Genomic DNA, 15,451 nt, shown 5'->3' with positions numbered 1-15,451 from the left:
CACATGTCAAATGCCTTGCTCTGTGCCAGCCATGCTCTGACAATGCTGCTTCCAGGAAATGTTCCTGTCCCTTTCTCTCTTCCAACCCAACTAATATAATTTCCTCTGTGCTTCCTACTTGTACCTCCTCCCCAAGCCAAAAGGCCAGCCCTGCCCATTTCCTCATCTCTGCCTTTTCCCTTCTATTGGAGATGCTGCCTCTCTCTTTTGCCTAGCTGATCTCTAACCTCCATTTCCAGCCCTGTCTTTGTTCTTCTCCCTTTACATCTTTTGCTGTCTTGCACATATGGAAAAAAAGAAACTCACGTATATATTAATCAGTAATACAAGACAGAAATTGGATAAGGGTAGGGCAGATACTAAGGTAGCTACGTTATCCATGAAGACTTCCAGGAGAATGGAAGCTCAGCCGGCAGGCTGGTTAGGCTGGGATAAATGGGGACACAAGAGGAGAGGCATGGAAAATGGATACCTATGCAACAGAACTCATTGCTTTTCCAGGGCCTAGAGGACAGGAGACCAGATTTTTGTTTCGGCTCCATCCAAGAATCACTACGTGACCTCATGTCAAGTCTTAACTGTTTTGAGCCTCAGTTTCCTGTGAAACTGAGGGAAGGATGATGGTATCTCATTCATGGACTTGTAGGAACAGCATCATTAGCACAGTGTCTGTTCCTTAGCAACACTCGGTAAACATCAGCTAGACTGCTATTTTCACAGACTCTGGCCTTTGGCTTTTTTTATCTGAAAAATGAGTTAAGTTGCTCAAGAGTAGTGCTTTTGATACAAATTGCATCATAAGCCAGTGCATAACTTGTACCAACACCTTGTTTGTAGAAGCACAATCTCCTAGGGGGTCGCGCCCGCTTCCAAGAAGACAGTAGCACCTATGTGCCAAGTCAGTGCCTTAGGAGATTTTTGTGTTTGTGTAGCTTAAGTGTGCAGTGGGAGACAGGCAGGAAGTGCAGCCCCAAAGGTTATATTCGTGATGTATTCTTCTCACCAAGATGTATATAGGCCAGGGGAAAGATGCTTATGTTGCAAAGGAAGAAATGGAGAAGACCCTAAGAATCTCCCTCCAGAGTGCATAGCTAGTTCATGACAGACTTGGAATCAAAGCCTGTCTCTTGTCCCATTCTTTCTATGACAGCAGATGACTTCCCAACCATCATCCTTTGCCCATCACTTGTGAACACACACTTGTGAGCTTGTGGACACATACATGCATCCATATACATATGCGTTCAAGCACTCAGTTTGGTACGAAAGGGCCTGACTCCTAACCGATTCTCAGCCACAGCTGCCAGTTCAAATTCCTCCTTTTGCAATCCACCCTTCCCTTGGTTATGCAACTCTTTTATAATTCAGCTTTTAGCCGCACACCACTCGGATTCTAGATCCTTAATCCTATCCTTTGCAGAAAAATGAATGAGGCAGGGCTCCATTCCAGCTTCACAAAGGCTGCTCTGTCCAACTGGTGAATCGGCTCCTTCTTCTTGGGCCAAGAGGATGATTTGGGGGCTGGGAGCAGCAAGAAGAACCCCAAGGTTTAGCATAATCACCTGCATGTGCCAGCACATGGGATGGCCCTTTAAAAGGGAAGAGCCTGACTCTGGGCAGCCAGAGAAGAGCTGGGCCAACAAGGAAACAGCCAAGGATGGCACAGTCTGGAGCCCTGCCCACTGGCTTTGGGGAGGTGGAGGTGCTGGCAGTGGGGACAGTCCTGCTGGTGGAAGGTGAGCCAGAGCTGGGGTGAGGGTGACCTAGGGGCTCCCAGATCCCAGTCCAAAGCTATGAAGCTTCAAGGAGAGGTCCTCAAACCCTACGCCTGATCCTTGGGATCTTCTGATGGCTTCCCCTGTGGGATATAGCCTGAAGGCTGGAAATCCTAAGACAGAAGCCAGCAGAGGCTCAGGGAGGGAGGGACTTTGAAAGGAGGACATGACCAAGTATCAGGTTTCAGGTCTTTTATGTTCCTTCAACCTGGAGGGAGCTTAATCTACTCCCTGGGCTTTATCTCTCTGCCTGGTGACCTGGGTGGCAGCTCCCAGTCCTAACTGGGTTCCTGTTCTCCAACACTCTCCCTGATGTTGCTGCACAGCCCTTAGAGAAAGCATTTTGGAATATGAACAACTTGAGTTCGAATCCAGCTCCATTGCATACTTAGCATCAATTGGTCCAGCATCTCTGAGCCTCTGTTTCCCTTCCCACTGAGGACAATCCAAGTGAAGATTGAGCTGAACTACATCAAGTGCTTAGCACCTTGCCTGGCACAAACTCAGCAAGTGACCATCATGATGATTGTTCTAGCAAAGACCATGCTATGTTTTATTAGTTTTCTTCCTTGTCTGTCTTTCCATTAGATTAAGAGTTGGTAGAGGACAGGTGTGCATTTCCTGGCTCTTGGGATTGGGGAACCAGCTACACTAACAAGGTTCCTGAGCATGAAGGGGGCAATTACTGAGTATCCACCCAGCCCCCGGCTCCTGGTTTTGACTTCAGGTGGGCCTCTTCAGTCCTGATGTCAGCTTATACCCTTCCTTTCAGCTCTCTCTGGTCTCAGCCTCAACAGCCTGACCATCCTCTCCTTCTGCAAGACCCCAGAGCTGCGGACACCCAGTCACCTGCTGGTGCTGAGCTTGGCGCTAGCCGACAGTGGAATCAGCTTGAATGCCCTTGTCGCAGCCACATCCAGCCTTCTCAGGTACCAGCCACCTCCCCAGTCCCTGGGCTCTGCAGCCCTGCCTGGGGCCTAACCTCTGGGAACCAGGCAGCCAAGCCAGGGAGACATCCTTCCCACTTATAGGAAGCAAGGATAGAGCAGTAGGCAGGCAAATTTAGCCTAAATCTGAATTCTAGACTATCCCTGAGGAACCTCAGCTGCTTTCTGGAAACAGAAGTTATTCAGACCCAAGCAACAGAGCTGGCTAATGGTCGGGATTAAGAGCATGGACCCTGTAACCAGCCCCATGGTTTGAATCCTGGCTCTATTCTTTCTATCATTTGAGTTCTCCCATAAACTGGATATCATTACCTAATTCACACGGCAGTTGGATGTATGGACTTGTTATTACTTGTAACAACTTGAAACAATGCTTGGCACCTAGGAAGCCCTAAATAAGTGTTTGTGAGAGCAAACAGGATTTTGGCAAGAATCTAAGACCTTCTTTGCAAACCAGGGCCTTCCAGAGTGGCCTCAGAAGGTGTTTACAGGATTGGTTTCCTATGTGAACTAAATATCCCTCATCTGGTTTGGGGTACCACAGAGACCTGGCTGTGTATGCTCAGAGCCCACTACTTTGTGGGGTCTGAATCAGTGAGGATCCGATCCCTTGCCCTGATCTCCTACTCCCCTACCCAGCTTGGGGGAGGAGGGGCAACAGAAGCAGCTATCCCTGAGTAGCCCTTGGGGCTTGAGAGATGCAAGACTTGGGCTCCACCTTCTGACTTTGTGTTCAACAGCTGTGTGACCCACCCCCCAACCCCCAACCCTGTAGAATAAAAGCAGGAGCTCTCCTTCAAATCAGCTCCATTTCCCCACAGAGAGAGCCTTTGTTCTAGCCAGAAGCGGTGAAAGAGTAGAGCCTGCAGAATTTGCCTGGGGCTCCACTCTGTCAGCCCCTGACTTCAGCTCTAAGGCACTGATACGTTTCCTCTTAGGAAAAGCAGAGTAAAGTTCCTCTTAGGAGCTGGGCCAACACTCAGGAAGGTGCCCTCCAGGAAGCTGGTGCATTGGCGTGGGAGAAAGGCAGGGTCAAAAGGCAGAGGTCACTGGAACCCAGTGTCTCCCACAGGCGCTGGCCCTACGGCTCTGAAGGCTGCCAAGCCCATGGCTTCCAGGGCTTTATGATGGCGCTGGCCAGCATCTGCGGCAGTGCAGCCATTGCCTGGGGCCACTATCACCACTACTGCACGTGTGAGTTTGGTCTTTGGGCTCCTTGAGTGGAGGGACATCCACACAGTGAGGGTGATGGGGCTGGAGTCTCCTTGGTGTTTTCCAGTTCAGGAGAGTGGGGGTGGGGTGAGTGTGCATGAATGTGAGGTGTGAAAAGTCAGGAAAGGAGGGAGGGTGGAAGAAATTGCAAGAGAGGTGTTGAGGCAAGTGCTGGAAAGGCTGTTTGTACCCTCACTGCAGTCTCTGGCAAGTCAGAGGCCTTTATGAACCTTAGTCTCCTCTGTGAGATGATATTTATGACCAACCCCACAGTTTTATTTTGAAAATCAAATGAGATCATGAATACAGAAAAAATCCTTGCAGAAAGCACTTTTGGGAGGCAGAGAGGCTGTGTGTTTGTGTGTGTGTGTGTGTGTGTGTAAGTGGGCCCACACCTCACTCTTTCATGGGGTCTGCCATGCCAGTGCTTCACAGACTCATCTAGCTCCAGATTCCCAAGCTGCATTGTCAAATATGACCTTCATAATTGGCCATATCAGTGCAGCACCTGCTCTGTTATTTACTTGAGATTTTCCCTTTAAAAGTGACACTTGAATGCTGTCTTTAGCTTCATTCTAAACAATATCTGTGAAATCACACCTTTCATGTTCTTATAATTTTAACACACATTAAAGTCTTAAAAAAAATTCACATAGAATAGATAGAATACTATTCAGCATCAAGTTATGTAAACATACTTTGGGGAGCCATGCCTCAGTTAGCCCTCACAGCAGCCCCAGCATGCAGACTGGGAAACAGACTCAGAGAAGTTTAGTAGCTTGCCCAGAGCCACACAACTAGCAGGACAACTAGGATCAGGCATGGCCTGGATGCCTCCAGAGGCAGTCGCTCCCTTATTTCCTTGGCCCCAAGTCCTGAGCTGAGGGCCTACCTGGTATGGAGGCTACTATGGGGTTCATGAGCACGTCCTGAAGCCTCAGCCATGCCCTTGTGGCATCTGCAGATCCATCCTAGCCACAGACACACAGCCACCTCCCCTTGGCCTCTCTCCAGGTAAAAAAATTGCCTCTGTTCTTATCATTTCTAGTAGTAAGTCAGGCCTTCCTGCTCCACCTGACTTGGATTTCCTCTCCTACTGCTCCTATGCCAGCCCTGCCCACGCCTTCTCAAGAACAAAAGGCTTCTCTACCTCAATACAGAGTTAATTCATATCTCAGGGCCCCCAAGTCAAAGCTCTTCCTGTGCTGGGTAGTGCCTATCAGTGTGAAATCAGGGAAGGGGGAGACGGAGGCTGAGCTCATCTATTGCATTAATGGGGGCCTTGGTGTGTCCCCTTAGTTGTTTCCAAAGTTGAAGAGGCTCGTGGGTCAAGGGAGTTAATTATTGTACCGATCGCGGGAGACAGGCATGTCTTAGTCTACACAAGGAGCCATAATAAAATACCATAGACTGGGTGGCTTAAACAATAAAACATCAAATCTCACAGTTCTGGAGGTTGGAAGTCCAAGACCAGGGTGCCAGCATGATTGAGTTCTGGTGCACGCACTCCTCCTGGCTTGCAGATGGCTGGCTGCTTACTGTGTCCTCACATTGAAGAGACAGAATTCTTGTCTCTTCATCCTCTTCTAAGGGGACAAATGTCCTCATGGAGGACCTCACCCTCATGACCTAGTTCCCTTCTAAAGGCTTAGCCTCCAAATACCATAGCATGGAGAATAGTGCTTCAACATACAAACTGAGGGGAAACTGGAGGGTGGAGGCATTAACATTCAGCCCATAGCAGGAGGATATATGCAAGCAAACTTTCTGGGGCTATATCAATGGAAGCAAATGGTTGGGATAAGGGAGGGGATTTGTAGACCAGCTCATTTCTGCAGATCAAATCCGACCTGGAGTCCTGCCTTCTGCTATGAGGTCATGTCTACAAAGGGGCATGACATAGACAGAGGAGGCATCTGGGAAAGGCATTCTGAAGCCAAGTTCAGGAGGAGCAACTGAACAGGAATGGTTGGATGAAGCTGTCAGATTAGAGGGATGTGGGTGGAGGAAACATGGAGGAGGTCACATTGGTGGGACAGTAACACCAAAAGATGCTATTGGGATACAGCCTCTGCTTTGGCACTGAGATGGAGCCTGAATCCCACCTTGAAAGTTTTCAGAGGGTCTCCTAGAAGCAGAGACAGTGGCCTGCTTCTGAGCAAAAGCTGAAGGTGGAGTAAGTCCAGACTTCTGCCTTCCACCCCCATGACCCTCACCAGAAGCCCTGCCCTTGCTTCTCCCCTGACTTGGCTTTGGGAAGCACACCTGTCTTTGCCACCCCCTACTCTCTGTCCTCTAAATAAGATGGTATGGAGTGTTTACTAGGATATCTTCACCACCCATTACCTCTCTTCTTCATAACCATCCTCCAAGGCATGGATTTTCATTCCAGTTTTGACGAGGACAAAACTGAGGTTCAGAGAAACTTTTTTAAAAAGATATATTGTATTTATGCATGCAAGAACTGGGGTACAGGCCAGAGGTGTGGGGGGTGAAAGGATTCACCAGAGACAGAGTGGGGAACAGAACACGCAGATAGATTGAAATACACTGCTGAGGGGAAGCGGGTGAGCCTGGAAAGGTCTGCTGCACCATGTAGGTCACATCCCTGACTAGGCATCAAACTCATGCTGCAGTGGCTGCAGATAGCTTCATAGTGCTGTGTCTTAACCCCTGTGCCACCACGGAGGCCCCCAGAGAAGTTGCCTGAGTCACTAAGCTCTTGGACATCAGAACCAGGATTTAGGGATATTCTATAGGGCCTTTTCCTTTTCATTTTGGCTGCCAGTCTCCTCCCAACCATCCTTCTCTCCCCGCTGCAGGCAGCCGACTGGCATGGAACATGGCTGTGTTCTTGGTGTTCGGCGTGTGGCTGTCTTCTGCCTTCTGGGCAGCACTGCCCCTCCTGGGCTGGGGCCACTATGACTACGAACCTTTGGGGACATGCTGCACCCTGAACTATGCCAAGGGGGACAGGTGAGGTGAGAGGAGCAACTTTCAGCCCCTTCCCCAGAGAATCTGGGCTTTGAACACTTCTGACGACATCACATTTGAAAATCCGGATGGGGAAATGTCGACATATCCCAGATAATCTTCACCCTGTAGTGATAATAATCACTTACAAGCTGACAGTGGAACAAAGGAAAGCCCATTCTGAAGACTGGCCAAGTGATGGGAATATTATGCAAATGGAAGCACAGATTAGGAACCAAAGAAGGAGAATTAGACAGTGAGTTATTGGCTCTTGTTGGTCATAACAGTCACTGAGCTTTTTGCCATTTTGGGGGCAATCTTCAACCCATGATGCTTTTTCCATCTCCAGCACAATAGCTGTCCCAGCTCCAACTTTATCAGCTTGGAGAGGGAGCCATGTTCTTGATTCAATAGGTTAAAAGAATGTTAAGGTGTTTGCATTGGGAGGGACCTCCTGGGCTCAGAGTTCAGTTCTCTGAATTCTCTGAGCATGTGCTGTGAGCCAGTCCCTGGACCAACCAGGATCAAATGCATGACGGCCCCCACCAACATGAATCGCAGGTCTAGTACTGCCCCATCCACAGGGCTCTGGGGGGACTAGGGCTCGAGAGACACTTTAGAGACTGCATTGGAAAGAGATCACATGGGCTCCAACCCCCTCTTACATCCACTGGAGCCACACTATACTTGTTTGCTTCACATGTTTACTCACGCTTACTTACAAAGAATCTTCCCCTGATGACAGGCTTCCCAGGAGAAATCCAATGGTCCTAGTCCAAGTATTTCTCCTGGGCACCCACTGAAGGTGTTTCCCCAGCTTGTGTCCAATCCTGATTGGATTCCTTAGTGAACAGCTATAAGTAACACAGTCCCTCCTCTACGAAATGGTAATCTCCCTCCCACCTGCCCCTGGTCAGACTGCCTGCCTCCCCGTGACCACTACCTGGGACCCTGGCTTTTCTGTGGCCGCTTCAATGACTTGTTTTTTCAGTGGCAGTGTCCAGCCTCTTTGTCACCTGCAGACCCCTTTCAAATCCCTGTGCCTAGAACACTCCTTCAAGGCTCCTTCCTTTGGGTCCACTGTCATCTCATCCATATGATAAACACATCTCCCAATCTGAAACATCCCATTCTCCATGCTTGGAGAACGAGAACGGAGAGCAGGGCTGAGCACTTGAACTTCCCCACAGCAAGCTGAAGAGGGACTCTCCCTCTTGTCAGCAGCTTCCTGACCTGAGGGCAGTTCAGCTGGGCCCCAGATGCCCCCACATTCTGAACACTAGTCTGATGGGAACAGCCCTCCCACTGACTAGCACAGAGGCGATAGCCTTTGAGGGGAGATGATCATCCCAGAGAAATAATACTCACCCCTCTACCCCCTGTGCCTACAGAAACTTCATCAGCTTTCTCATCACCATGGCTTTTTTCAACTACCTCCTGCCTCTCTTTATCACACACACATCCTATCAGCTCATGGAGCAGAAACTCGGGAAGACTGGCCACCCCCAGGTAAGGACTAACTCCTAGAACAGGAAAGACCTCTCTGCCCCTCTCGGACACCAGGGAAAATGAATGATGTAACAGACAACAATCAGAGGCCTCAGTGTCTCTAACACCCAGCCTAATGGAGTGTTGAGGTAGAAATGCACACCCCCTGCCCGCCCATGTTAAGGATCACAAAGAGCTGGGAGGAAGGATCAGGGAGCTCAGACTTGCTCAGTTTTCTTAAGCCTGAGAAGCAGGGCACCCTGCTGACACCATCCGCACAGTTACATTTCATTCTTCGCAAAGATTTAAGGATCGACAACAAAAATTACATGCTTTTTAAAGGCTACTTTTAAATTATTTTGAGATGTTTCATTTAATTGCAGGCACAGGCTGTTACCCACAATATAAAATAACACCTGCAAGCACATTTATCCAAGAAAAACAATCTACTTTAAATAAACCCTCCTGGCCATTTCTGAATTTATGTGTTAATATTCCTACACCACAATTTCCTTTTAAGCTTATCACATGGGCAATCTCTAGTAGATGAGCCATCACCAGCACCAAAGATTTTTTTAGAAAACACTAATATTACTTGCTGTGCATTATGTCATTTCATCTTTGTAAGCACTTGCTGAAGAAGGAAATTTTTTTAAGGATTTATTTATTTATGCATCCAAGAGCTGGGGTATAGGCCAGAAAGGGGTGGGGGGGGGGAGGATCCATCAGAGACAGTGGGGAGCAGAACAGGCAGATCTACTGAAATACACTGCTGAGGGAAGCAGAGGATGAGACAGGAAAGGTCTCCTGCGCCATGTGGGTCAGCTCCCTGTCCAGGAATCATGATGCAGGATGGCTTCATAGTGCTGAGACTTAACCCCTTATACCACCAGGGAGGCCCAAGAAGGAAGGTTTATTATCCCTATGTCAGACTAGAAAATTGAGGCTGAAAGGAGTTTAGGAACTAACCCTGCAAATGCCAGGGAACTAGTAATTAGAAGAGTTGGTTCTAGCTCGGGTCTGGACCTCTACAACCCAAGTGATTAATACCAGGCATTACAAAAACCATTCTGTTGAGACCTTTAATCTGCCACATTATTACAGTTTTTTCCTGTGAAGTGGAAAAGGGCTGTATCAAGGGATTTTAGCTGGAGACCCAGGATCCCCTGAGGTCACAGGAGGGCAAGGCTGTGGCAGGCCCAGAATTATATCTCTGGGATCCCCACTCTGGGCTGGCTGGCTCACCACAGCCTCCTGGTTGTCGCAGGCTGCTGATGCTCCAAATCACCACATTTATTGAAAGTTCAGTCAGCCAGGAAACAAGGCCACCACACGGATTTTCTCACTTTTCCTGGTTGACTTAAAACTATCAAATCTGATAGCATCAACAGGCACTGCCAACCACACCCAGGGACCTCGGCTGCCTGCTGATGGATTTCCTGAGGTGACAGGGTCTCTCCTCACTGAGAGGTCAGTTCTCCACCGCATTAAAGCAGCTCATGCACTTTTTTTTTTTAATGAATGAAGAGCAACTCAAGAGGAATAACTGTCTCTTAGTCAACATATTTCAAAATCAAAAATTCAAAATTCCATGAGGAAAATGCGTCCTCTTTCTACTTGAGTCATCTTCTTTGTTAAAAAGAGACATGAGCCATGAGATAAAGGATCTGATTTTTGCAGCGTCAGAATTTTACCATCTGTACATGGGGAGCAGGCAAGTTCCATTCTGAAATTGAGCGTCACTCGTGTGCGCCCCCTTGCGTCCCCAAGTGGTAGCACTCGCCACTTCTTGGTGGTCTCCCAAGGTGGGCGGGGCCTCTTGGAAACCAAAGCAGGTTGCCCAGTCAGTGGCTACAGCTGCAGAAGGCAGCTGGTGCTGGGACTCAGATGTGAGTGCAGCTCGGCCTGGGAACTCTCAGGCACACAGCCTCACTCACAGAGCCCAGATTTCTTCAAAACGATCACAGACCAGCAAGGAAGCTCATAATGTCCCTTAGTCCCTGCCTCCAGGCAAGTCAGGTAATACCAGGCCAATTAGCAGACAAGGCAACTGAGTTCAAGTTAGCTTTAATGACAGGTTTAGGGTCACACAGCTTAAGAAGCAAAGAAGTTAATTTAGTCCCAAGTTCCTTTATTGGCTCAGCACCTTCCCACAGCCTGGACATGTTACCCAGCCCTGCCAAGAGCCAACCTGGTCTCTGGTCGCAGGGGGCTGCCAGCCATCTGGAACAAGCCAACACTGCCCCCTGAAATGATTTCTCTGCAGGTGAACACCTCTCTGCCCATCAGGACGTTGCTCCTCTGCTGGGGCCCCTACGCCCTCCTGTATCTCTATGCAGCCATCGCGGATGTGTCCTCCATCTCCCCCAAGCTGCAGATGGTATTGACACTTCTCTGTCTTGATGTGCCTCTGTTTCACCCATCCCTCTCTCTGGCCTCATGTGGCCTCCATGCTAGTCTCTTTCTCTTTTCCCTTGAGCCCTCGTAAGGCACTGTGTGTTTGCTTTCCCCCTGGGCTGCCGCATGTCAGTGCTGGGCCTCAAGCCAAGCATTGGACCGTCAGCAGACAGAGAAGGTGCACACGCTGGGTCCAGGCTGAGACTGGTACCTGGGTTGGCATGTGCTTCTCTTCATTCTCCGCCAACTATTCAGGGAATATTCAGAGTCTGTAGAACCAAGTTGAGGATACACGTTGGGTGACTGGGAAAGGGGAGAGGGTGTCACCAGCCGGGACCAGGGAGAGGAGCCGGTACTTTGAAGCTTATTTTCAGGACTTTTCTGCTACACAGGTGCCCGCCCTCATTGCCAAAATGGTGCCCACGATCAATGCCATTAACTACAGCCTGGGCAGTGAGATGGTCCAGGGAATCTGGCCGTGCCTCTCGCCACAGAAAAGCAAGCAGGACCGAGCCCAGTGAGCATCTCCATGGGGCTGCTCAGACCCAGGACTGATCCCGCTACCCTGGACTGAACCCCCCCACCCCGGGACTCCTGCCCCCCAGCCACTGAAACCAAGCTCCAGATGCTTATCTACCATCCTGATGGCCCTTTCAGCATGGCAGAAACAGGAGATTCCTTCTGCAAGAAGCCAGGCAGCAGGTAGGAGTGGCCTTTAGAGTCGGACAGGTCTGAGTGTGTCCACAGTCCTCCATGCAGAAGCTGAGAAACTAATTTTACTGCCAATGTATGCAAGGATATAAATGTGGACTCCACAGGGGTGTGTGGGCCTTATACAAAATGATGTAACTGCTCATTAAATCAGAGCTTCTGGGACTGAGTCTTACATTGAAAGGGGTGCAAGCCCCGGGTTTGCTCTTGGGAGCCTGACAGTGTTCAAACATCACTCACTAAATCATGACCTGATGCGAGTGACTTATTCTGCCTTGCACATGTCTCCCAGCTTGTGACATGTGGTGACATAATGGTGACTTGTCCATGTAGGAAGGGCTGGAATGTTACCAGAACATTAAGTGCTCACTGAGAGTTAGCCACCAGCCCACCAGCCAGGCAGACAGCTGCGTATTGCTTAGTTGCCAACATCTGAATATCAGGACAATTTATTTAAAACTCCAGATGTCTGAAGATGATGCCCCACCAGCCTTCCTCGACGGTGGTTCTGCCCTTTGCCCAGGGCATCCTATTTCCCTTCACCTGTAGCTCGTGTGTTCCCTGAGGAGCCTGGGGGCATCAGGGTTTGTGACACTAATTCTGGGGTCCCCATCCTGGATGTATATATGTACCTCCCACGGGAACCAAGGCAGCCTGGATGTGAGTCCTCGCCCGCTCAACAGATGTTTAATGAACAGCTGCCATGTGCCACTGTGAAGACAGAATACCGTGCCAAGATCCTCTCCAGTTGCCTCCGAAGCACAAGGCGCCGTGTCTCTTCATGGCATTTGTGAATAAAGCAGGTGCAAGCAAGACTAACAACTCAGCAGCGAAGACTGGGGCTGGGCTGTGTCCAAGGGAGGGGAATCAGGCATAGACCATGGGCCATCAAGGTCACTCAGAAGTTCCCTTCAGAATCTGCCTACTGAAAAGCAAACTTAAAGTTACAAATGAAGTAACAAGTTGTCTGTGAGCCAAAGGAAGAGACATTCCCTGGCCACCTATGGAGATCCCCACTAAATGATTTTCCTGAGGAGGAAGAGGGGTAGGGTGCCTGCTTAGCAATATATATATATATATATATAATATATACATATATATAATATATATACATATATATAAATTAATTATAGCTTAAGTTATATCTATATTTTCTCTAAAAGGTATATTTTCCACATAGAGAAATAAGCTCAACAGTAGTTAGGTGGACCTCATTTATTTAAATCTATCTCTTGGCCACAAGATCAATAGGATTTCTGCTGTTTTCCCTTTCAGAGACACTCCTAAGTCAGTTTGCTCAAATACAAATTCACTCTCCTTCCTACTAAACTGTCTCCCTTATTGTGTTCCCTGTCTCAGAAAATATCACTATTGTCTGTCCTGTTAGTCACACAAGCTAAATAAAGAGGAAAAAAGGGAAGGAAAAGCAGCAATCTATGGTAATATGCTGAAGTACTTCCCAGGCGGTTTAGGAGGGCACAGTGCTCAACCCCTACCACAAGGTGGCAGTGCTGTCTCAGTGATAAATTCATCCGGGGCCTCCAGCTCTTGGAGCTGCCTTAAGAGCCTGGGAGTTCCCTGACAAGGCCATGTGGGTGAGTTACTGATTCCCATATGCTCTTAGACAAGCTTTCTTTCCCGCTCTTGGAACAAAAGACTGATACCTGTTTTCCCCTTCAAATGGTGATGCGATTGTACAGCTCTCCTACTTGAAGGGAACAGAATTGCATGCCCACTGGCCAGGAGATTTCCAGTCAGCCCCCCTGAGTTCCCCTTTTCTCTGCCTACAAAACAGTCATTGAAAATCGGAGCAGGGCCTCCCCTGGTGGGGCAGCTGTTGAGCGCTGGGCTTTTGAAGCTGCCCAGAGCCCCTGTTCTGCTCCCCGCTCTGGCTCTGGTGAATTCTCTCACCCTCCCGCGCTTCTGACTATACCCAGTGCTTGTATAAATAAATAAATAAATCTTAAAAGAAAAAAAAAAAAAGAAAGAAATTCAGTGCAGATGCAAATCTCCAAAGTTCTCCTGTGCACGGGATTTGACTATACTATCTGGGCCTAGGTTTTGCCTCTAATTGTGAGACTTTGGGGCCATCCCTGAATTCTTCTGACTTGCATTGTTCATCAGGAAAGGAGAGTGGACAGTACCTGATGCTTTTTTTACTTATGGGCGGACCCTGTAAATATTGGGGTGCGGGACAGGAGGGTATTCCAAGTGCTGTGCCTAGAGAAGCAACAGAAGTCTCAGCAGATGTGCAGTCAGTGATATTTGGTGGAGATGTTTCTAAGGTAACCGGCCCTGCAAAGGCCCTGGGTAAGCCAGAGACATAATCCCTAAATTTTCCCTCCCCACTTAGTTGGGGTAACTTGCTGCTCCCCCCTGACGTTGCTCCCTAGATCTGACACCACACACCTGTTCTTCTCCCCAAGCAGCCAGCTGCTCCCTTAACAGCCTCTATTGTCTCCACAAGGCATCCTCAGCTCAGCTGCCCTTCCCTCTGCAGCTGTGGAGACACAGGCACGTCCTTTGCCCTCCTGGGAGAGAGGCGGAGTAGCAGCTTGGCATGCACATACCTTTAGGTGTTAGAAAGACCTGGGCATGAATCCAGGACTTGCCACTTACTCAATGAGTGACCACATTTCTTATCTTTGAGTTTGTTCCACTCCCACCAAAATTTCTATCAGAGTGGTTTATTTTATTGCTTAAAAGATTTATTCCTATTTATTTATGCATACAAGAACTGGGGTACAGGCCAGAGGTGTGGAGGTTGAGAGGATTTACTAGAGATAGAGTGGGGAACAGAACAGGCAGATCTACTGAAATCCACTGCTGAGGGGAGTAGCGGGCGAGACAGGAGAGATCTGCTGCGCCATGTGGGTCAGCTGCCTGGCCAGAGATGGAACTCATGCCACAGTGGCTGGCAATAGCTTCATAGTGTGGAGACTTTAACCCCTGTGCCACCAGGGAGGCCCCAGAGTGGTTTATTTTAAAGGCTATGGCATGTAGTGGATGCTTGATAAATAATACATTTCCTCCATGGGTGACCTTATCAGCTCCTCCTTGCTCTCCCTTGCATTTTTTTTTTTAAATCAGTGGTTCAAGGAAGGGCTGTATAGGTGAGTTACAATAATTGAGTGACAATTACTTGGAACGTGACTCCTTTAATCCCCATGATATCCTCAGAGGCATGGGTCTCAAACTTGTCTGCACATTTGAGTTCCCTGGGGCCTGCTGATTCAAAGTGTGGTCCCTGGGCCAGAAGCATTAGCTTCCTCTGGGTGCTTGTCAGAAATGCAGAGTCTCTGGCCCCATCCCAGCCCCCAGATGCAAATATACTTTTTAACATGCCCCCTCTTCCCCAGATGACTTGTGTTCACCTTAAAACTTGATATTTATTGCAGGGCTTTGCAGACCATGGAGGTCTGGGTCCCTTCCACAGAGTCTCAGATGTAATTGGCCTGAAGGGTTGGCTGGGCATGGAAATGTTTAAAGCTCCCAGGTGATTCTAATGTGAAACAGGATTAAGAACCACTGATTTTCTGGGAGTGTATAGACACTTTCATTTTATGAAGAATGATTTAGCTGAGATTTACTGAGTCATCTCTGAGATCATTGTTGCTGTTTTGTGAGTATATAAATACACATGTCTGTGCATCTATATTTTTCTCTGAAAGTCCATTCTTTCTTACTCAAACTTGTCTGTTTATTTGAGTCCCCTGGGGCCTGGTGATTCAAAGTGTGGTCCCTGACCAGAAGCATTTGCCCCATCTTATCTATGTCTTGCTCCGATCTTTTCCTTACTGATTCCCCAAATTCTAAAAATTATTGCCATGGGAGCTCCTTGACTCAGAGTTTCTTGCTTTAGCACCAAGTCTTTGTAAATGATTTTGAGACTAGGACACAAAGAGTTTAAACATTCTGCATAAGTTCCCACTGTTTGGGAAAAGCCTG

General features: G+C 48.5%; 1 protein-coding gene across 2 annotated transcripts; it reads left to right on the top strand.

The window, feature by feature from the left end:
- Positions 1 to 1,657: 1,657 nt before the first annotated feature.
- On the top strand, positions 1,658 to 11,313 carry RGR (retinal G protein coupled receptor; the record flags this gene model as incomplete). Of its 2 annotated transcripts, none has more annotated exons than XM_084245365.1 (7): positions 1,658 to 1,736; positions 2,548 to 2,704; positions 3,795 to 3,916; positions 6,757 to 6,910; positions 8,299 to 8,416; positions 10,662 to 10,775; positions 11,185 to 11,313. In XM_084245365.1, 7 exons carry the CDS (start codon positions 1,658 to 1,660, stop codon positions 11,311 to 11,313), a joined length of 873 nt encoding a protein of 290 aa, XP_084101491.1. The 2 variants fall into 2 exon arrangements, with proteins under 2 accessions (XP_084101491.1, XP_084101490.1); XM_084245364.1 differs by having other exon boundaries at positions 3,783 to 3,916.
- Between the last annotated feature and the right edge of the window lie 4,138 nt (positions 11,314 to 15,451).

The sequence above is a fragment of the Talpa europaea genome (assembly GCF_964194135.1).
Source record: "Talpa europaea genome assembly, chromosome: 10".
Classification (NCBI taxonomy): domain Eukaryota; kingdom Metazoa; phylum Chordata; class Mammalia; order Eulipotyphla; family Talpidae; genus Talpa; species Talpa europaea.
Note: the sequence above shows the minus strand (reverse complement) of the source record. Positions and strands in the feature narration are given on the sequence as shown.